Source organism: Calonectris borealis, chromosome 3, assembly GCF_964195595.1.
Source record: "Calonectris borealis chromosome 3, bCalBor7.hap1.2, whole genome shotgun sequence".
Classification (NCBI taxonomy): domain Eukaryota; kingdom Metazoa; phylum Chordata; class Aves; order Procellariiformes; family Procellariidae; genus Calonectris; species Calonectris borealis.
Window position 1 is genome coordinate 28571931 of NC_134314.1, and position 24347 is coordinate 28596277.

A 24347-nucleotide genomic window follows, 5' to 3' on the forward strand; every position below is an offset into this window, starting at 1 on the left:
CTCATTCCACACACGTACATTTTTTACATTTGATTATGATAAGGAAAAGCTCAAAAGTTTCTCTACAGCTTCAACTACACTTCAGGGGGTGAAGCCCGTGCTGCTTTCTAGGACTAGAGCCAGTGCTCCGTGGGTGCTCTCCGCTCCAGCAGCGGGCAGGAGGAGACTGGAATCGAGGTCTCCTCTTTTTCCACCACAACTGGGAAGGGACCAGTCTGAGGAGGAAGTATGATTCATTCCTCTGTACAGTTGGTACAGAGGGTGTGCAAGTGTGTCCCACAAGAAGCCCCTCAAAGCAAGCCGATCTTCTCCCTCCACTTTGTAGGTGCAGGCCCACAAGGAATCCAATTTACAGCTAAAATTTAACTTGAAAGTGATAGAGGAAAGGGGAACCAAGGGTAGAGTACCAGGAATCCCACTGGATCTTGCAGATGCTAGGAACAAAGCCTTTTTTTTAAAAAAAGCTTCCCCCCCACCCCCCTTGAGGTATTTCTTGCTCAATGGAGAAGTATGCCCTGAAGAAGGCAAATGACAGAAGATCAGAGGTGGGTAGACTCAACAAAGTGTACTGGTTGGAGAAACACGAAATAAAAATCCAGCCTCCAGCACAAACTGTATAAAGATCCATCAACTTTTTAGTCATACATCTACATCTCCAACAGACCATTCACAATGTTGGTCACTAAAATGACTACAAAAACCTAGGCACCAAATCTGAAATACATTCATGCTTAGAATAAAGATGATCCTCCACTTTCTAATGTTATTTAATCAAATCTTTACATTTGGTATTAAATTACAAATTATTGCAAAGACACACATGCTCTCAAAGTGCAAATATAATTCTTTAAATTCTCGAGTATTATGTGGTTCCCAAAGCCAAAAAATGCTTCAGTATGACAGTCAAAATATCAAGGCATAAACATGTATTGTTTCTAGGACACTAATATAATCTTTAAAAATTAGATTATAACTTAGATTATACATGTTTGATGCTGAAAACTACAGATAGCTGCTCAGTGCTACCGTAAACCCACTTTAAACAGCATGTTGGATGGCTGGACTGATTCAGTGTAATGTAAGATCTGAAGGAAATGTATATCCGTGAGAAAGCAAAAATAAATGTACAATTTAAGCAAAAACATATAATGCTTACATGAATCAATTTGATTTCATTTAACACAATTTGCAACAGAAACGAGCAGAAAATTAGAATTTGGGTTGATACTCTCAGAGGTAGGCTAGATCTGGCCTCACAAGGAGCGTATGGACTTTATTAACAAGGACTCTATTTTAAAAACTTGAAAGCGAACAATGCAAAAGTATCCCGTTGAGCACGGTAAAATTATAAGGTAATTTCTTCAAGGGAGCTAATCAACTTTGGCTTTCTTCCTGTAGCTCATCTGTGTCTGTTCTTCTCTCCTTTAAAGAGATACCAAGGCAAATGCCGCTTTAACCCTAGTGTAAACTGGACGTCAACAAAAAATATCTGCAAAGAAGAAAAACAAAAACCTACCCAAAACCGCAACAAATGTTTCTCAGCAATTATTTTGTTAAAAATTGAACAAAGAGGGTAGAAGTCAAAGCCTGAGAAAAATGTTTGCTCTACAATACAAAGAAAATTTCAGTATGTTTGAAATGTATGTCCTTTTTAATTCTGAAATCAACTTTCTTTCTAAAAATTATGACGAATTTTTCTCCATAGAAGATTCCATATTTAAAACCTTTCAAAAACTGAGTTTTAAATGCAGAACTAATCTCATAATACATGGTATTATAATACAGTTTCCAGCATCAGGTTATGATCTGAACAATGTATAGTCACTGGGAGAGAATTTCCAAGGCACAAACCACAGTGAAGCACCTAATTTCTACTAAAAGTCATTGGGGCTAGCAACCAAATTGCTATGTGTGCTTTTGAAAATATCCTACTCTGAAACCAGAACTATCGTAGCAACAATACCTTATTCCCAGAAGTTATGTACGACTATGCAGCAGTGGCTTCTCCAAACAAATGCTCGAGTCATTTCCTAATTTTTAGGATGTAATGTAAACCCTTTATCTCTAGATTAAAAATTTATCTAAAGGCAAAGTAATTTAAAGCATTAAATATTTATAAATGTCAATAGCTAAGTTCCTGACTCCTACCAAAATTAACCCAAGTTTTGTTTGAGTAAAAACCACAGCATCGCAAGTGCCATTCCTCTCTCGGAAAAGCTCTTTTGCTAGAACTGCGCAGGATGCTTTATTATTATTATTACTGTAAAATGTCTGTCCAAATGACCACATGCGTTTTCTAATGCTGCTTCTACGGTGCCTAAAAGACTTTGTCACATGAGGAACACTCAGACTGTAACCTGATCAGGCAGAAGAAAAGTCTCCAAGCAGGATAACAGGATACCCATTTCAGTACCCAGCAAGAGACATTCGGGGACTTCTCTGTTCACTTGCAGTCTCATCTGTTAATTGCCTGAAACATCCCTCCAAAAGATGTATAGAGTGAGACTGTTACCCATTTTCTGAACTAAAACATATACACTGCTCTCTAATCCCAGTATAGAAGAGCTCTACTAATTTTAGATCCAAGTGGTGTAAAGTGTCATAGCTGTCAGATAGCTCAGGCTCGAATCTCAGGCCAAACTAATTTAGTTTTCCAACACAATTAGGCTATGAATCCCACTTAATTGCTGATCTGTATTTATATGCATTGTAGAACACATTACTAAATACTGTAATTTTACATATTAACTACAAAACTGAACAATGAAAATATATTTAAAAGCAAATCAAGTTCAAAAGGGCCATGTGGCTATAATCAAGAGCAGATTTTGGCCTATGCTACTGAAAAGCCCATCAGAGGCCTAATCCTCCTTGTCTTACAGAAATAGTTACACTAATTGTGTAATTGCAATGTGCAGAATTTAACCCTCAATATATTTGCCTAGCATCTTTGTCCTTTCACTGATTTATTTGCAGCTTATTGTCAGTTTGTTTAAAATGTACAAAATCCAAAAAGTTGATAGATTACACTCCACAACAAAACGATGTATTCACCAGGTATAATAAAATTAAATCTGGAAACACACTGACTTGCTTTTAGCGCAGCTAAGGCCAAATTGGAATGTCCTACAGGATGACTGATTTCAGGAGGAGTATGCCTTATTAAAGGCTGAGCTATTACTTGGGCCCCAGTCTTGGGAAAAGGCTTGCGGGGGTGGATTTCTGAAGCCAGTGTATTCCCACAAAAGCACCGGAGCCTGCCTACACAGATCAACTTGTAAGATCTGGCTATTAACATGCCCTTCAGGATTTCACCCATGGACTGAAGTGTCTTTGTAAGCATTGTTTCACCTGTTTGAAAGCTGGGTTGACTGAAAGCATTCAGTACATGAATATTTTCACCCACTACAGAAAATCACGGCTTTGTTAAATTAAACGGCTTTAATGATGTTTTACAGGAAACATTTCAGGCATGCAGCAATAAGCTGCATTCATATTTGACATTTACAAAACTTTATTCTTTTAAGCCTGAACTTATAAAATACTTGCACTTAACTTCAAGCATGTGAATAAGCCCATTTTTATTTTACAAAGCACTTAATTCCAAGTACATGTTGAAGTTCTAGCAAAATGGTGGAATAAGTTCCTCAAATCAGGCATGTTTTAAACAGCATAGAAGAAAAAAGAATGCATAATCTGGTTTTCAAGCAAAATATCACTAGAGATTAGCAAACTAGATCACAGCAAACGATTAGAAACACCTCAACCGAAAATATAAACTGAGCCAAAACAAGCCTTTAAACACAATGATGACTGAAGTTTATTTTCCCTTCCCCTACCCTCTCCCACCCCCCCATACTTCACCACCTCCTGGTTTTGGCCATAAAAAAGAATCATGGAATATTCTTGTGAGCTCTATTTAAAAGATGTTGCTGACTCAGTGGGAATTGGGAAGTACCAGAAAACCAATGAAACAGACCTCTGATTTCTGCCCCAATTCACCTACCAAAGATATTTGAATTGATGGCCAAATTCTGGCCGCCTTAGTCATCCAAACAGGTATCTTTTAAAGCCATGGAGACGCAACCACAGTTTATGTATGTCATCAAACTCAGCTTCAGAAACTGATGCCCAAATCTTGAGGCCTTTACACAGACAAAACCTTTCTGAATTGGCTAACATTCAGGTTCTCGTTACTTTATTCCAACGAAATTAAGACCTCTTCAACTAAGCTCAAGTGAAGTGCTCACACAAGTCAAATCAGCAAGATCTGGTTCATATTTAGGATGAAATGCACTCAAAAAAAATCCCATCTCCAAGCAATTTGAAAGTGAGAACTTTCTGTTTAAAGAAGGAGGAATGTTGAAACAGCGTAAAACTGCAGGTTTTAGACATTTTTACACAGCCCAGGGAGTCCATTCATTTTGTCTGACTTTATGCAGCACAATGCCATTACGTTTCCATCCCTAATTGAAGGCGCTTTCTGTTGGCTAAAATCCTTCATTCCCGGGAGGCTAACCTGCTGCAGGAAATGTGCTAAGAATAGGGGAAACAACGGTGTCGTCATGCTGAAGACTTGCACGGTGGCAAAGAAAGGATTAGGTGACGTGCAGCTGGATAATCCACACGTACTCTCCACTAGTCAACAAAAAAAAACTGTCCTATTTGAACAAAAAAGTGATCAATCGAAGGCTAGATACTACCAGCACCTGAAAAGAGGTGGAAGAAAACCATCCAAGGTGGAAATTCCTTATACACCCTGCAAAACTAACACCTATATGCCACCAGTTTTTCTTATGCCAAAGGAGAAGGAAAATAAATTAAAAGCATCTAATAAATTACTCACTCCAGTATTTCTTTCCAAGTTCAAAATCAGAAGCTCTAAAGCAGGAGATCTGATTAGGTCACAGCCGAAAGCCCAGAGGAGCAAGACTTCTGCAGGCTGTAAGTTCAGGCTCCTGAGTTCAGAGCATAAATAAGGAAATTCAGAAATTCACAGATTCCAGAGCCAGGTGCGTCTACCATGGCCCCTCCTGTGTTTGCTCTATGAAGCCATCTCTGAAGAAGAACATCCCTGGACTAAGTCTGATACCAAGCACATTTAGGAGCCTCCAAATTCCTAAAATGCAGCATCAGCTTCATTTTCAGATGTACAAAAACCATTCTGTGCAAGTGGTCCCTTCCTGAAGTCAGCTCAAAGGAGCTGGATGACAGGCATCTTTTTTTTTTTTATCTTAATTCAAAAACTGTACCCAAACAATGTCAGAACAGCTTTACTTGACGCTCCCCTCAATCAATTGTTAGAACAAATATCATTACCTCTGAATCCTACACAGGCAACAAAATGCATCAGATGACCTGCTAGTTCTCGTCCATCTCCAGTGTCTTTGTTCTCAGAATACAGAAACAGAACTGTTTGCTGTGCTTCAGCTGAATGTGTAGTATTACAGATCTTTTTAAAGCAAGAGAGAAATGCCAATAGTGAAACAGAATGTACCAAAGTTTAAACAACCCAACCTGAGTTTTGCTATCCCCAGTCCCAGACTTGCCCCTCCTTCCTACAGAGACAGAGCCTGAAGTACCCTAAGGATGCACTAATCGGGCATCCACTCCAAAGAAAACATTTGTGTGATACCTCTCCTATCACTGACAACAATTTAGTCAAGTCTCTGATCCGCAAGGCTGCATTTTTTGTGGGTAGTCATGCTCTGTTCTAATAGAACTGTTTCCTATAGAGCCAAAATCTACAGCATTAAAAGGTCTGCACGGGCCAGATAACCCTATAGATTTTAAACTTTGTTCTTACAATCATGTAAGCTGTAATTCTTGAATAACTGTGATTTATCTAATACTTAACTCTAAAAATTAGCTCTTTTTCAGAGGCAGCAATCACACAGTAAATAATAATGTTCCCATTTCAATAATGATGTCAAAGGGAGGCAACTTTGTTACATAATTCTTCAAAATCTTGCAGGAAAAGAAGGTTGTTACAATTTATATTTAAATAAATATTTACTACCTAACCTAAAAAATACAAAAAAGTTTTACCTGAAATGAAATATACAATTTCAGAGGGATCATATATGTAAGTCTTGATTCTTGGTGTATTACTTAAGATTTATATCAGAGTAAATCTAATGAATGCACTGCACTTAAAGCTTAAAATGGTGATCTTCAAATATTTCATACTCAAATAGTGTTGGTATGGAACAATGCATACCTACGCCATCTGACAGAGGTGGCATTTAGTATTTTAAAAATTAAATGTATATGAAATACTATTGGGGATTTTCTTATTAAAAAATCGGAAGGAACCACTATTTATCAAGAAGGCTGCAGCTAACAGTGATTTTATTAATTTTTGTTCCCAGACAACGGTGAGATAAAAAATTAGTCTTGCTGCTTTGTAAGTTAAGTTCTTTACAACCTCCCAGAGAACTCAAATATAGTTTTGGAGATAAAGTTGAACTGTTAGTTATATTAACAAATATTGTACGATTTCTCATCTTCCTAGTCAGTCACAAACAAGATGTGAAAGACATCAAACATTTTAGATAAAATATACTGGGCATTTTATTGCCACTATCACAGTAAAGGCTTTGCCTTTGGATTTCTAGAGGTGCTGCGAACAAAGAAGCATTTTTTTCCCTGAATAAGTAGCTTGATTCAACATGATTTCTAATCATCCGAGATAATGTGACTTTTTTTCCTCCACCAAAATGCTTTAGAAATACTGCCAATGAATTACTACATGAATCAAGAAAAAAAATATGACAGCCAGCAATTGAGCTGACCAGGAATCGGAAAACAACACTCTCTTCTCCCACAGCAAAGAGCTCTTCTGCGCTATCTCAGATTGAGCAAACAGTTGCCTAATTATTTACTGTCACAGCCAGAGGCATGGTCAGCAGACAGAATTTAGAGATGTACAAATATCCTGGTTTCAACCGTTAAAGCAACAAGGCACTTGGTATTGCACGGTCTTGAAGATCCGCAGCCTACTTTGGCTGCAGAAAAGGATGAAGAGTAAAATTTCACTTTTCTACATTTAAAAAGGACTGCTTTTCTCTTCCTAAATCAAATGGCCCGATTGCCTTAATGATGCGGCATCATATGATCCCAAGCCTTCCAAGACAGGCAATGAATTTTGTACAGCTGACTCTTCTAGTTACAGTACTCAACAGCTGGGGCACAGATAATTTGGCACCCTGATAATGCCCTAGATGAATACGAGAGCGTTCTGCAAACTGTAAAAAGGAAAAAAAGAACTATGAGCATTGCAATTATTGACTGGAGCTCGCCTTAAAAATATAAAGTCAACATGGTTTGCATTTGATTAAGAAAATTACTTAAGGCGGTGTTTACACAACTGAGAAATCCAGAGAAATGGCACTCCCTCTTCAAAGCCTATATTGTAGCAATTCTTTTCTGATTAGATCAGCTCCCATAGCAAGTCATCAGAACAACAATCACTGTAGTGAAGTCATACTACTGGGACTCGGGTGGGAAATCATGACCGGCTTGGAAACACATTTTAAAAAATAATGTGTTTTCCAGGTTTCCAATATATCTTAATTAAAACAAGTCCGAATCTTTACCTTTGCTCCCAATGGCTGAATAAAGTGTACCTCTAGCAGCCAAACACAGCATACCAATATACTGAATATGACACTAAAAACAAAGACAACAGAAACTAGATCCTTCCAAATAATTTCATAATTTGGCTGTCACTGAAAATAGCATGTGAATGGACCCGATGTTACCCCCACAGTATGATATACTCAAATATTTCCACAGTGTGCTTTATTTCTAATAGAGATGTGGATTAGTTTTATGAGTTTATTTTAATTAAAATCCCTTTGTCCCCCAACACTTAAAAACCAAATCTTTCAGTTCTTATGCTGATAAAACTCTCACTGAAATAGGGGAAATTAGGCCTAATATCTTTCCCAGGTTTTTAAGCAAGTGGACAAACTGGTATGAGAATGAACCTTATTAAACCTGACTCTAGCAGCAAATCAAAGGTAATCTAAAGCAGAATAGCAGTGCTTTGGATTAGGACCAGAACAGAAAAACAAATTTTCTCAGTGTTTTCTTTATTTACAAAGTAAACAGTCTACTTGCTTTAAAATTTTGCAAAAATCAGTTCAGCTACATATAAATTGATGACTTAAAAAAATAGAAGAGAATGGAATAAAGATGTGCTTTTGAAGATGATCTATTACAAACCATAATTATTTCTCAACTAAAATGCACTAATGCATTTCAGTACAGAAATAGTGCACATGCTCCATAGCTGCATTGACACAATGGGCAACAGACACAAAGGAGTCATTAGTCAATACTGTTAATGACACATGAAATTGCAAGTGACACAGGTATAAAGTAGACTCGGAGCTGACAAGTTCTCACGTCAAAATAACCATCTGTAGGGGGTTTTTCAAAATATTAATGCTAACAACCCCGATTAAATAAAGTCAACTACCGGTATCTTAAAATCAATCTGTCTTAAATTATGCCACTCCCATTCCCATCAGTGGAAACCATTTAACCAAAACCTTTAGAACTGACTGGAAACATACAGCTGAAAAATTGTAATCCTTCAAAATAAAAATTTCAGATATGAAATCTAGCCTATCTTTTCCCCAAACACTACACAAGGACTCAGCAGTGCAAATGTCAGCATATGCTGTGACATGCTGTAAAAACTATTTCTGGGATGAAGATTCAATCTGAACAGTTAACTCCATCCCTTTCGCACTTAAATTAAAATCAGACCCGTAACACTTTTGATAAGCATTTTCAGATTTAGTATTAGCAAATATACTGAAAAACAGTAATGAGTCACATCTCCCAAACCATCTCTTCCATCTGAATGAATTTAAGAAAGCAACGTAATTTACATTTGCAGCAAGATGAATTTAGCTGTATGCATCTTATGATAAACGCCTTTTTCCTTATTTTTCTGTATTCGATGAAAAAACTCAGGTGCTACACGAACCAAGATCATTCTTTGCCCGACCACAAAAAAAAAACCCCACCAAATTAAAAAGGTCAAAATAAACCGAAGCTTTTAATACAAATGCACAGGGAAACGTAAATCACCGTGTCCACATTTCACTCGGAAAGAAATTTCACACACAGGACAGTGCGTTTCACCCCCCGGGGAGGGAGGGACGGCATTTTTATTCAGCGCAGAAGCCACCGACGTCCGCTCCCCCCGGCAGCGCCAGGCCGGCACTCGGGGCCGCCCACCCCCCTCAGGCCGCGGCGTGGACGGGCGCACCTGCCCGCCGCCCGCCAGCGCCGGACCCTCCCGCGCCCGCAGCCGCCACGCCCGGCGGGGCAAGCGGCAGCCTGGGCGGGTGCGGCGGCCCCGCCGCGGGGAGGGCTGCCCTACCTTTGTATCTCTCCAAGACATCTTCGTAGGCTTGCAGGTACTCCTGCTCCTCGGCGTAGAAGTACGCGCCGGGGGAGAGGTAGCCAGCCATGGCCGGGGGCGAGCCCTGCCCGCTTCCCTGCGCGGCTCGGGGTAGCCAGGAGCCTCGGGGACGGCACAAGAGAAAACCCAGCGGCTAGCGGGAGAGAGGGCGGGGGGGCGGGCGCTGCGAGCCCGGCCGAGGAAACGCCCCCGCCGGCCGCTCGGGTTTCGGTAGCCGCCCCTCGGAGCGCAGAGGGGGGCGGCCCCAGCCCGGCGGCGGCCGCCGCCTCCCCGCCGCAGCCCCCAGCTCCCAGCCCCATCGCCGAGGCGCCGCCTGCGGGGCCGGCGAGCTCTGCCTCCGCGGCTCGGGCCCTGAGTCGCCTCCCGCCCGCCCCCGTGTTTCTGCCCCGGCCTTCCCCCCGGGACGAGGAGGGTGGCGGCCGCCGGGGCGGGGGCACCGTCGCCCTGCGGCGGTGGTGCTGAGGGGCCGCAGCACGGCGGACACCGCCGGGGGTCGCGGGCAGGGACCCCGCGGGCAGCCCCCAGCGCTGGCAGCTGGCCGGTGCGGGACCCCTGCTGCCCCGGCGGCGGGGCGGGGCAAGCGCGGCCGCGGCCCTGCGGCAGGTGTCACCGCCGCTCACCCGCGCACCCACCGCGCCTGCGCCCCGCGGCCGCCACCGTCTCCCGGCCCTGATCCCGGCGCCGGGCCCGCCCCCGAGCGGTCCCTCCTGCCCTGCCCCAGCCCGGCGGGGCGCGGCGCCGGGCCCCCGCCCCGCGCACCCTGCCTCTGGGGGGCGGCGGCGAGCCCCGCGGGCGGCCGGGCCGGGCCGGCTCCGCACCCCCACCCCGTGGCTGCATTCAGCGAGAGCCCTGCACCGCAGAGCACTCTCTGCCACCGCGTCCTCCGCTGCCCCCAATAGCGCCGTTAAGGCGCGTTACCCCGGGAAACGGTGTCCCGGGAGCGGACCCACGGGGGCACACACAAAAGGGTGGGGGGGAAATTGCGGTGTCCCCCGGGAGCACCGAGGACCGCCGCATCTTCCGGGGATTCATTTACAGGCGGTTTCCAGCTTTCGCCGGGCAGAAGCAGACCTCCGCCCTATATTCGACATCACTCATCGCCGGGCCGCGGACCAGCGCCCGCCCGCGCCTGGGCGGCTGCGTCCCGGTCCCCGTCCCACCCGAGCGCAGCCCTGGCCCCGCACGGACAAAGACCGGCGCCTCGCTCCGCGCAGCAGCATCGGCCGCCTCCCTCACGGCCTCCCCCGCGCTGCGGGCGGCCCAGCGCCGCTCCCCCTAGGTAGGCGGGGTGCTCCCTCGGCCCCCCGGCCGAAACGCCGGCACCACCTGAAATGGCCAACGCCGCTGCTGCGGCCCCCGCGCCGCTAAGGCGTTTTCGCATGAAACTTTAATGGGCGCACCTGCGCGTATTTCGGCTTGCTGTCCCACACGCATCAGTTCACCCAGCCGGAAAACGCGGCCAAAGAGCTTAGTCACCGCCCGGAGGGGCCGCGATCGGAAAGCCAAAGGACGGGGGTCCCTCTGCCCCCTCCCGCCCCCGGCCGCGCCTTACCGGCGATGCGCAGCACGGCCCTCTCGGCGGGGTCCAGCACGGAGCCGCCCTGGATCTTCCGCTTGGACCGCTCGTGTTTGGGCAGGTTCCAGGGCAGCGTGTCCCCCGGCGCCGGCGACACCGTCCCCGACCTCTGACTGAAGTCCTCCTCGTCGGAGAAATCGGCGGAGGACGACATGGAGCATCGGTAGGACGCGTTGCCGGAGCTCTGCACGGGGAGACAGACAGACAGAGAAGGGAGGGTGCGTGGGGAGCGGCTCGGGTCGCGGGGCCTCCGGTAGGACCGGCGAGTACCCGCCCCGCGCGGCGTGGAAAAGCATCTCACGGGAAAATGAGGGCGGGGGAGAGGGACGCCGCTCACCATTGCCGTGAATTTAGGGGGGAGGAAGAGGGGTGCGTGTGCGGAGCTCCGAGGGTGATCCTCCAAAAAATAGCCGGTCTTTAGTGGGAATGCATTTGGAGGGATGTATGGGGAGAGCCGCGGCCTGCGGCTGGGCAACCAGCTCGCGAATGAGCCTCCCACTTCTCCAACAATAAACCCAGCAGCAGCAACAACAACCGAAAAAAAAAAAACCTTCCGGGCTACAAATCGATAGCGTTTGGCTCCCCCGCCAGGACAAGGGAAAGATTTGCCATCACCGAGCTGCTGGTGAAATCGTTGGTGTAAATCCGTCCCTGGGGAAGACCCACGCCCGCAGCAGCCCACGCCGGGCCGCGGGCTCTTTGTTACTGCCCCGTCGGGCCCTCTCCTCCTGCCCCGCTTCCCCGAGAACGGCCCAGGGCGGCTGGATAGCGGGCAGGGAGGGAGGGAGGGAGGAGGAAATAGGATTTCTCGGAGCAGCCCCTTTGGGTCGCCGGGCACGACAGGCGGCTGTCGGTCACGCTGTGCCGAGACGGCTTCGGCAAACAAACGGCTGATCTCGGCTTACAGACTGTATCCACGTTCAGGCTTCCCAGCTACCCAAAAAAAGAGCGCTGCCAGAAACGTACATAAGCACTGATGTAGTGCAGGGATAGGGCTGCTGCCATTTCTGGCCTCCCTGTTGAGGGTGAAGTGGGAAGCAGAGATATCTGAACGATAACTTTTCAACGCCGAATTGAGAATTTGGGATACAATGTTCTACACAGGTTATCAGGACACGATGGGGGGCAAGGTGCTATTTCTCTTCCTCTGCATTTTCAGATTGGAGAGACTTGTGGTTTCTCCGGGGCACCTGACTAGAAAACGATGGGTTTGATTTGTGATTTCATGTGGGAGCTACCGTGACAGATTCAAAAGTGTAACCTGATGCTGATCCACATATAATATTAATTTTTAGGGGTATGCTATTCTCAGCCTGGAGAGGTGTAGTATACTTTGTTATGCAGAGACTGCTCTCATTCAGACCATCTAGAGTCCAGATTTTTTGATACTAAAACAGCTATTACTTTAGACTTGTCTTGTAGCCTTTTTTTTTTTTTTTGAGGGGCTTAAAATGTACCTTTATTTACAGAAGGAATTTGTACTGTGACTGAGATCTGATAAAATGTATTGTTCCTGTCTGAACCTTTTTACTGTCGGTTCTCATGGGGTGGACAAGTGAATAATTATTATTACATTGGGAGTATTTTACCAATTTTAAAACTCAAAACCTGCCAGAGTAACAACACGCTTTGCTATGCTTAAAACTGCTAATAACGTATAGTTAAATAATCCGCTAAATAAGAGGGGATCTCTTATTAGTGGTTGCTCCTCCTGACCTTCTCCACATCTATCCCAATCCTCTTTTCTCCTTCTACAGTACTTCATGGTGAAGTTAGGTAGGGGGAAGAGAGGGAGGGAATGAATACATAAAACCAATTAACTGAATTCTTGTTCACTCTATTGTGATGTGGAGAGAGCAAGAGGTAAGTGCAGAAAAACAGAAACATGAGATGTCTGATCCCAGCTCTGATTGCCTTTGTAATTAGTTCTAGTGCCGGGAATATTTTGCTGCCAGTTTATATAATAAGCTAAAATTCTCTGTAGGATCTCATAAAGCAGGATGGTCACAGGCAGCTGTCTTCGTGATGGGAGCTTGAAGTGCACAGTTTGCTGCAGGGCATGGAGGGCACTTTGCTGTGCCAGGTGGGGCTAACAGGGCCCCTGATGTGCTTAGTCAGGGATTAGGTTTCCTGTGGCCTGTCCTTAGCTCCAGATTTTGCCATAAAAGAGAAAGTGTTCCCTTTAATCCCAGCTCTGAGCATCCTGCTTCAAGCCTGTATCTTCTATTGGCTGCTCAGCAACCCTCAATATCTTTGGTTCACACAGACCTGTGGAGAGAGATTTTGCTTTTCAATTTCTTCACCTTCATTTCTAGTTTATAATATGAAAATTTAAAAGAGCCCAGACACGGTGTTGGGAGGGTGCTATAGCGATAGTTTGTTAGTATTTATGTAGCAGCTTGGAATATGCAAGGACAAAGTACAATAGCAGTTGTTATTGAAGCTTTGAAGAAAGATCTCTCAACTCTCAGATTTATCTTTGAAAGTATGCTATAATTTTTATCCAGTAGGATTTCCTTTTCTCAAAAGAGGCCTTAATAGTCCATTCTTATTTTTTATAATAACAACTCCTTCTATAGTTCCTCCTACCCTTAGAAACTGAAAGCACTGTTGAGTCATCGTTCCACATACACCACTGAACATATTCTCCATACCCTCTATTGAGATGTCAATTTTAGGGAAAAGGAGACTGTCCTTGTGGTCAGCTGTGCTACAATACTGGAAGATAAGCTATGTGAGAAGACCCCACTCCCATATTTTTGAGAAATCAAACTGAACAGGCAATGGTAGAGCAATCTTTGGCATCTATGTGTATTACAACTAGCTATCCTCTTTTTAAGTTGTCCTTCTACTTTACTTAATGCATGCATTAACAAAATGAATGAACAAAACCCACTTTAGCTTACAAACTCTTCAGGAATCATGTTATCTCATTTTCAGAACAAGGTAGGAAGCTCGGAAAGGAATTTTTCATAATAGCAATATCTAGCAAACTTGCATCTAAGAAATGCCAACTTCTAACTTAATTGCGGTCTACTTTTTTATTCAGCATGGAGATACTTCTGAGTAATGTGTACACAGACCTAATGAGCACATAAGTATTTTTAAGAATCTCGACTATTCCAAAGATGTTTATAATGAAAAACTGCTTTGCTTTGCTTGAGTAAATTAATAGCTTTGATAAGAAGTCTGTAATTGTTCTCCTTTTGCACAGCCACTGTTCACAACATGCTTACCACTCATCCCACTGGATTGTTTGTTTCTATGAAACACATTTTCCATGCCATAGCTGTAAGTCCCAAATAAGCATTCCATGATTACAGCAACATATTAACTGGTTTAAAAAATACAAAATAATGCAGAACATTTGTACTATCCTGAAAAGGGTTCCTGGCCAATTAGGACAGCATGTGAAAAAAAGTTATATTCTGTTAAAAATCAAAATATGTAAGGCCCTTCTGTTCTTTTTCTATAAAGCACATTGCTGTATGCAAGTGAAAAACGTAACTGTTAATAATACACAACACTTTTTTTGAGTTACGTGTGTGAAGTGTCTTTTATATCCGCTAAAATATTGATCAGACACATCCTTGCTTAGCCTACTCTGGGACTTAGCGAGGGTCAGGGCTTGACCCTTCTTAGCTTGAAGGCCCATTAAGGTCACATCCCAGATGCTCTAGCTGCTTTTTCTATGCCTCCGATTATGCATTCCTTCTGTTCATTTGCCTAAAGACTTATCTGTAGCCTCTATTGTTGATCAGTGGGAACTGTTGAATTTGCATAGCAGTTATGCATATAACAGCTTGTGCATTGAAGCCTGTTGGTCATACATAAGCAAATCTAAGTGGAGTTTTGTCTGCATTAAAAGTACAGGATTAGACTTAATGCATCGTTTCGCTGTCAGTACCACAGGGGGGTGCAAACCGCACACGGCGTCCTTACTGCTGTGTCTCGGGAGGCAAAGTGCTCAGGACAAGTATTTAAGAGAGCAAAACCCATTTCTGCCAATGTCTATGGTTTTCTCTGTAATCAGGTGATTTGCAGCAGCCGCCTGAGAGTCAGGCTTGCTACTTTGCTATAAAAGCGAGCTGGTTTCCAGTAATGGGGATGATTTCAAAGAAGTATTTAGTATACTTCTTGTAAGAGGGATTTGGCCAAAGGCCAAAGGCGTTATTTCCTTTGAGGAGGGAAAGAAGGACTGTTTGTCATAGGTGAGGCACTGCAGAAGATCAGGTGGAAGCCAGGTGGAAGACAGTATAGCTGGAAAACGGTATAAGGTAGGGCACAACACCGTATCTCGGATAAGCCACCCCTAAATAGGATCTGATATCGTCAAGAACACCAGTGGGTTTTGCACTGTCATTCCTCAAGGCATTAGCAGAGGTCAGGTTTTAAGCTTGGTCAAGCAATCCAGCTGGCAAAAGCTGCACAGAGGCTGATACCGAATTATCATCATGTTGCAAAAATTCCCCAACTTTATGACACATCAGAGATTGTGCTGGCCAACTGAATTCTAATCAAATATCTTGTACTTTCATGTCTTATCTTTGACAAGATTTTCCACTGCAGTGAGTCCTTTCACGCTGGTTTTTGGAAGCTCTTGGGAAGTACAGGTCAACATTGACTGAAATGTAATTTTCGGTTTAGTTATGAGTTATTTATATTTCATTTATACTAAACTATTTCAGAATTCCTGGCATACATTTTTTTTTTCTTTCCTCATGTTTATTGTGGGCAATGGATAAATATGAACAAAAATGAAGTGTTTGAATCATGGTTTTACTGAGTGTGTTTCAACAAAATTCCTCCTAATTTAGAATAATTTAGAATATCAGTTGAATGTAACATGCTATTTTTGTCCTTTAATATCCTAGATTGAATGATATTAAAGTGGATCAACTTTTAAAGTAAAATAACTTAATAAATTTAAGACAAAATCTAGGGCAACTGAATGTTCCCATTAGTAAATCTTTACCAGTTTAACCTGATTAGATGATAACGCAGTGCAGAATACAAAACATCCAATGTATGCAATCAGGCTATGCAAGTCCCTTGGGACTGCATGTTGTCAGAAATGATCAATATTCAAAACAGACACACAAATGAAAGTACAAACAAGGGCAATGTAAAACCAACTATGCTAAGCTTAAAAAAAAAAACACCCAAATCCACCAGTGGAGACGCAGCCATATTAAATTAATATTTTTCTCTGGTTCTGTCCCAGTCATTTAAAAGGACATCCATACTTGAAAGTGCCTACATTACCAGGATTTACAAACATAACTACAGAGTTTCTGGGGTTGTATTTAATGTTATAAAGCAATAAGCAGAAAGCTGGAAGGCAAATACACTAAATCTGAAACTCCTGAGCATCAAGGATCTGATTCTATGTTAAACGACCTTTGCGAACAGTTAGGCTTTTCAAACATCAAGACAAATTATTGCTTTGTAGAGAGAATCTACATTCCTTCTTTCTAAAGGTAGGAGAAGATGGAAAGTAGCATTCACTGTTTATTCTATCAATGCATTTTGAGCCTGTGATTGTATTTATATATGGAAATTCTGATGCTTTGGGGTCTTTTCTGGATGCTAGTAGGTCAATCTCTACCATCCCCCCATTTTGAAAATAACCTTATGGAGGCAACTTTCATGAAAGAAATAGGTTATCTGAGGACATGAAATTGAAAATGGATAAAGGGCTAGATCCAGGTATGTGCTTGGACATTGCAATACAGCTTTGTAACATCAAACTATATTTACTGGATAACCGTCTACTTACACATCTAAAACTGATGTGATGCAAAACTGAGTTTTTGGTAGGAACTAGGTAGTCAGAAAAACCTGGTCACCCAGGATGATGCATCATCTCATTCTTCAGGGACATAAGACACCCCCAAACCTCCTGAAATTGGTCCTCAGTCATCCTTTCATAACAATAGAGAGCACTAGTTTCTTTGAACCATAAAAGAAGTGAAGCAGCTGTTTGCCTTTTCCTTATTGTCTTAAGAAGCTTGAAACCCAGCCTCAAACCCTCATCCCCCAGAAGCCAGCCTGGAGACTATTGTGCAACAACCTCCTGGTTGTGGAAGTGGTACAGGTTAAAAAAAAGAGTTCAAGAGTTCTTGGTATGGAATGAGGAAGAGGGAACGTAGCGCTCTGTGTCAGAGCTTGCAAGGCTCTCTGCGGGGAGAAGGAGGTGCTGGATTCTGATCCCTGCTCCGATGACTGCTTATACATTCTGCTTTAAGTACTAATTGGGTAAAATATTGAAGTAGTCCCTGGATGAGACATGTGCAATGGAGGCAGAGAAACCACAATGCAGCTCGTGTACCAATTCTGCAGAGATACATCAAATTCAAGTACTTATTGGTCTGAAGTGATACCATCTTCTAGTAGCTAAAAAAAGAAATTAGTGAATATTACGCTACAACAAGTAGAGTTTCTGGTTCATTCACTTCATGTATCGATGATCTCTTTCATGAGCAGAAAGTTGAGGGATGCTCCACATTTGTAACTCCCTGTTAACTGTGAGATAAGCTGAGGGATCAGATACTATCAAGACAATCAACACAGATCTCAGCAACTTCCACCAAGGAAGATAGCCATCATAAGAGAAAAATAAGGCATTTAAAGTATGTTGCTGTGCAAGGAAAACCTGCTCATTGTTTTTTCTTTTTCAAATGAATACATTGAAAAGCAAAGCATACTTCATTCAGCGTAACCAAGACCTGTAAGTGGGGCCAAATAACATTCAGCTTAAACTAGCCATGTTGTGCCAAAGCCATCAGTTCTCTTGAAAAGCTGCTTAGTAAAACTGTGCTAACAAAAATGTGGATTCTTTTTGAACGTCACTTGAAAATTAATAATCTCATCAACATGACAGCCCTGATATGTTACATATTTAATCCATTCCTTTATTCCTCACCTATTTCCTCTATTTAGTTTTTCAATACGAATTGCATGATTTAATCTTGGAATAGCTTACCTACATTATAGAAGCCCACAGAAAGGTACTGAAGGTTTGGCAGATGGGAAGATAGTATTTTGAGTTCTGAGTATCTGGGAAGCTACAGCATGGGGAATAGGTATTTTAGTTGAGTTTTATGCTAAAACCATCAGCAAGATATAAGTGCTACTTCCATTATAATTATCATTCTCTTGTTTCAAAATTAATGCTTCATAGATATTAATACCTAAAATGTCAGGATTTCAGGGTCTCAAAATTGTGAATTATTTCTGTAGAAGAAATGCATACACCTTAGATGACTGCTGTATATAACTGTTGCAAAAAAACCTTCCCATTACCTAAAAATAAATTTTGTATTAATTTTTAATTGCAGCTATCTTGCATCCATTCAGATCCCCCTAATCTGCCAGACACAAAAGAGAATAACATGACAGACAACTAAGGTTTGAGGAAAGCACACAGAGTTTTATCTGCTTACTACGCCTACAAGGCCAACCATGTAACAGAGGAAGAGTCTGGAATAAGAAATCATCTAGCTTCAAATACTTTCCTCAGCCTTCTAAACTTCTCATTGTAGATTGTATTATATTACATATATGTTTTAATAGCAGACCAAATTACTCCTGCCATAAAAGGTTTATCAGAGTATGAAAACACTTTGGACAGCAAAGAGCAAATGAAAGTTCTAAGTAGCTTTTGAATCTCTGATGGGCACAGATTGTTTTCAAGAAAAAAATAAAAGGAGGACTTAGAAGAATTTTCGAAAATGGCATAATGAAAATCTAAAACAGTCGTATTGATATTCTGCTTTTAGTAACAACTGTTAACATTCCTGACTGATAAATTTCCCTTCTTATAGAATTAAACATTCAGTTGTTCTTTTCAAACTGTTTCAATCCCATGTTTTAAAACAACGTGTCAAGACTTGATCCAGCAATCAATCCACATTTAACTATTTGAAAATACAGGTTCTTACAATTACAACACTAGTAATACTGTTAATAATTAAGTTATCAGATTGTTTTCTCTTATAAAATCCATTTTAAGTTGCCTTATCTTATGTTTGGTTGAAAATATTCCCTGTCTAAAGTTGAATTTTCTTGAAAATTTTCAGTCAAAGGCTGACTGAGAAGCCTGAGAGCAAGATGATGAAAATATCCAGTAGTATTTGTCAACACTAAAAAAAAAATCCCAGTGATCTTTTCTGAGAAGACTCTAGGCTTTGGGATGGATACTTCAAATATAAGTATCCTTTAAGCTAGATGTAGGCATTTTGCCATCTTTGTTAAAAATCTGTCTACATTTGTCAGAGTGATAAGTCTTTGAGATATAAATATCTGCTATCCCTGGCATCAGGGAGTATAAAGTAAAGCTTTTAAAGTTTGGGTTTGATCTCTCTGCTCTTGATGAGAAGGCTGCTCCAGAACCTACTGCTCTCTTGATTAAAAAAGTAAAGCTTTTAAAGTTTGGGTTTGATCTCTCTGCTCTTGATGAGAAGGCTGCTCCAGAACCTACTGCTCTCTTGGTTAAAAAAGTAAAGCTTTTAAAGTTCGGGTTTGATCTCTCTGCTCTTGACGAGAAAGCTGCTCCAGAACCTACTGCTCTCTTGATTACAAGTAATCTTCCTCTAGTTGCCACCTGAAAATTATTCCTGGTCTTTTGTTTTTTTGCAACAACTGTGTTCATTTCCTTAAATACCTTTTTTGCTTCCCTGATGCGTTCATAGCCTGCATTGTACCTCCTCTCAGCCTTGGTTTTGCTGAGCAAGTCAGCTTCTTTTAATCTCTCCTCATCTGCTAGTAGTGCTTCTTTGCAAAGTTAAATAGTTCATTTTAACTATTCCTAGGGCCCAGGTGAGTACCAATGTGATTTTACCAGATTTTTTTTTTTTTGAACAAGGCTATGTTTTAATTTATCAACTACAATGTCTTCAATGTATTAACTACAATCTCTTCAGATTGGCACCCACTAAACAAAGCCTCTGAAGACTCTCAGGGGTCTTACAGCTGCCGAACCAATACCCCACCATCACAGACTGACCAAGCAAATTCCACCCTCGCAGCTCTTACCTCCGCTCTCAGGACACCTACCATCCCCGCCGAGGAACTGAGCAGGCTCCTTCCAGCTTGGAGATACGGAGGCAAAACTAATCTTTCCATCCCATAGCTACCTGCTGTGGTTGCGGGCTGATGGCAGCGCGGGCAAGAGGCATGGAGAGCAGGGGAGGGCAGGCACGGTGCCCTCCCCTGCTTTTATGCTCTCCGTGACTTGCTCGGCCGTGCTGAGCCAGCAAGAGGAAGAAGCCGAATGATCTGCATGTCGAGAGGACAAACACCGGAACTGGCGCACGGGAGGAAAGGGCTGGAGAAATACACTGGGACTGACAGCCTGAGGGGCAAACACAGAGACCGGCAGAGTCTGGGAGCTGCAGCTGAAAAGCGTTCAAGGGAGCAGCAGACTCCGTGGATAAAGCCTAGAGGAGAAATGGACCTGCAAGGTGACAGCTGGGACTAGTAACCATCAATGCTGGAGAGAGCGGATCAGGGGAGAGCTAAGGATCTGACATGCTGGCATGAAACTGGTATTGCCTCAGCAAAAGGCTTTGAACAAGGTACTCTGATGAACAAGGAGGGTGGGAACTGTGTGTGAGGAGAAGGTCTCCAAGAAGAGAGACAAGAGCCAAAGAAGGTATGCATGGAGTATGCAATCAGAGGCCACAGGGAGACACAGAAATCAAAGAGACTGGTTGAACAAGTGCCTCAGAGCAACCAGATGGCTGACCAGGTGAGCCTGGGAAGGGGTGTGACATGGAGGAGCGATGCAAGGACTGGCAAAGGGAGAGCCGAAGGGCTGAGGTCAGCAGAGGAGTGAGGACTGGGCAGCGAGGAAGGAGCCAGCAGTGGGGCAGGGGCAGGTCTGGAGCAGGCTGGAGGAGATATGGCAGAAAGAGCCACGCTTGGGAAGAATGAGCATAAGAAAACACATCCCCCTGAGGAGCCTGGTAGGAAATGGAAATTTCACCCCAACTCCGGCCATTAGCAAATATCTGAGAGTTCCTCTAGAAAAAAATACCTCTTCCCCTGTGTTACTGACTCATACAGAGGAACACAAATATTGTCAGTCTCTCCCTGAAATCCAACAGCAGAATTTTCTGTGTTGTAGTTCAAGTGTCAAAACCTGATGATGAGCCACACATCAGAGCTTTGTTTTTAAGTTTACTTTTTTAACAACAGTAGGAAATTAAACACAAAGTTCTTGTTAAAATACTTTTCTTAAGGTTGCAAAGTCAAGCACTAAAATGTTACCAAATACCAGATTCAAGGTTCACCATGCAACCTTAGTTCAGCCTGTTTATTTGTACATCATGATGCAGTCATATTGATGGGATCTTATACTATTACATCCCCAGTGTCTTGCTCTTATTTAGTGTAAGTTATGGGTGATATTCACTCCATAAACAGTTGTTAAATATTTTGTTTTGTCATCCTCTGTTTAATGGGCAGCCCCGGAACTTAACTTGTTTCATGCTATTCAAATGCTGGTGCGAAGAAGAAATTATTATTTCATAGACTGTTTTGTGGCGCAGTAGTATCTGACTGCTTCGCGAATACTAATGATCTTTCCCATTACACAGGGTGCAAACTGAAACCAGGAGGTCAATTTTGATACCTAGGTCAAATTGAGATGCCAAGGACCTGATTTTTAAGAGTTATTAGAATTACGTATCAGTAATACTCACACCACAGCACACACAGAATTCAGTGGTGGATGGCAGCTTGAGAACTTTTATAAACTCAACTACATGCTTTGAGTCAGGCACTTAGAAAATGGAAGATAAAAAATGTTTTAAGGCAGTTGTTCAGGACATTCACAGTGATCTTGTGCCCACCCTTCAATCTCCAAGGCAGCACTCAGTGCTTTTTAAAGAAGTAAGAGATCCTCTCTCTTCCTGCAATCTCCTGTTTTATTCATTTACACACTTTACAACTTCTGCAGCAGAACTCCTACACATAAGAGTCATCCTAAGAGCACTTCCATCCTACGATGAATACAGAGTACATCCTGTGAAAAAACGGTATGCCATCATACAATTAAAGTCTATATGACAATGCAGATGCATAAGCGACTGAATTAAATCTGCACGTGTAACCTTAATTCCAGCACTTCCTAATGTTTGAATACTTGCCTTTGCCAAACTATTCTTTTAACATAATACCCATGTGCAATGTTAAATATAAATACGAATGGATAAGGGAGTCCCTTGCTATATAAAGATGTACTGTTTATGTGCCACAGTAGGATGTTACACAATACAACTCTGAAGAGTAACTCTTGTGGTAGCGAAGGAAAAGGAAACATCTGCATTTAGACTCTATAATTACTACACATCTATAAGACAATTACTGGTCATTTTAAGTTGTGCAAACAACATCATCATAACAAAATCAGAGCTGACTAATATTTTTTTTAACCTGCCTCCAGCTGCTTTACAGAATTTACTATTTATGATTACTTACATGAAATGTTTTTTCATATAATTAAGACCACTAGCACATTTTAGCAGCTTGGGTTTATATTACTACCTCTCAAGGAAGGACACTGGGATTTTAAAAAAGAAAAATTCTGAACAGTTAAAAATTTAATTTTGCAGTGAGGCTACGCTGCATACATGTAGTATAATTTTATCAATGAACATAAAATCCCAGTTGATACAAATCATGGCAAAATGACAGTGGCAAAAAAAAAAAAAGTATTAGACCAAGCCAGAGTTTTACAGCTCTATTTCTTTGATACAACAGTTGAAGAATATTTTATCTCATTCACTTCTAATTTAGTAGCAAGTTAGCTTCAGCTCCAAGGACCAATATGATGCAAAGTCAGGTTTGTCATGAAGCTATTGCAATCTGAACAAAAATGTAATCCACAGTTTAGAAACGGCAAACCACCATACTGGCAAGTGATGTCAAAGGTGTTTATTTGATAGTAAGCACTATTTTTACACCAAAAAGAGTGTAATTCGCTATGCTGCTTGCTTCCTCCCCCTTCCCTCCCAAGACTAGCTATGCTGCTTTCTTTTTTCTGAGCTTGTAAAAGATAATAGAAGTCAAAGTCACATCCTAGAACAAAGATTACTGTTTTAGCTTCATGCTGATGGTGCACTTTGACCCTCTTTCAACACTTCAGATCAGAGCCAGGCTGGTTTAAGCTCTCATCCCATTTTCAGTAAATAAGCATTTGCCCTGGGAATGAAAATTGATACAAGCAAAATAAAAATTGTATGGAATCAGCTTAGCTATCAAGACAAAACCTGTTATATTAGAGGGCTTTGCCCACAGATGTAGGATGATTTGAAACTGTGTATAGAGAAATAACATAGATTTGATGGTATTTGCAACCACACAGGTGTAAATCTGTGTAAATACACTCAAGCATGATCATGCCACAGGGACAATTAATTCAAATGACCTTAAGTTTCCGAATAAGAGCTAGCAGTGAAAAGCCAGTTAAAGTACTCTAAATGTGGATTTGTACTGTTACTGCTATGCTTATGTCTATGTATTTTTACATATACATGTCACCAATAATTATTAGCACTATTGCGATTAACTGTTTATTTTGTACTATGTTTAATAGCTGTAATAACTCATCCGTAGGAAAAAAAATCACTAGAAAGACAACTCAACAATAATTTTAAATCTCAGATTAATTCTTAAGATGTTACCATTGTGTTTTAACAAAAAGTAGTTTTAAAGCTGTAAAGACATCACCTCCCTGGGCTAGTGAAACTCATGGCAATACACCTTTAAGAAATCTCTTCAAAAATCTAAACTGCCTAGGAGCTGGGCAGAAGGAGTGGAAGAAACGGGCAATTGCTACAATGCAATAGATGAGCTGCAGGGTGGAGAGGGAAAAGCAGCCAAGAGGAAATCGGGAGCAGGCAGCAAGGGAGGAGGTCACAGAAGCTAGCAGAACAGCAGGAAAATGAAGTCTTTGTGCAAAACTGTTTATGAAGAATTTATCAGTGAGGAGATATTTCCTATAAGAAAAGCAAAAAAACACAACAGTCCAAGAAACAGATGTAAACAGTCTGGTAGCTGTGCGTATGTTTGGTAAGAGAAGAGGTACCTTTGAAGTCAACCAAATGGCCACTGAAGGCTTTCTCTTTATTTCAGAGATGACTGGATTTAGCATTTATAGTCATATTTGCAAAGATCATACACACCTAAAATAGGTTCCTTGAGGTATTTTAAAAAATGTTTAAGATGGCTAGATGCTTAAATCTTTTTAAAAACTTTATGGATCAATCACCTAATAAACTCTCAGGTGCTTCTCAAAATCCCCATCAATATCCTTTAGGTCTT

At 42.1% G+C, this 24347-nt stretch overlaps 1 protein-coding gene across 5 annotated transcripts in view; it reads right to left on the bottom strand.

Moving 5' to 3' along the window:
- DST (dystonin) overlaps positions 1-24347 on the bottom strand; it is a 313438-nt gene that overhangs the window by 269143 nt on the left and 19948 nt on the right. For 3 of the 5 annotated variants that reach the window (XM_075145253.1, XM_075145252.1, XM_075145251.1), the window contains exon 1: positions 9401-9574. In XM_075145253.1, coding sequence (XP_075001354.1) covers positions 9401-9491 — 91 coding nt within the window. In that variant the 5' untranslated portion in view covers positions 9492-9574. Of the gene's footprint in view, positions 1-9400; positions 9575-10994; positions 11203-24347 lie in introns of those variants that run through there. The other 2 variants (XM_075145250.1, XM_075145248.1) reach the window with 1 other exon arrangement.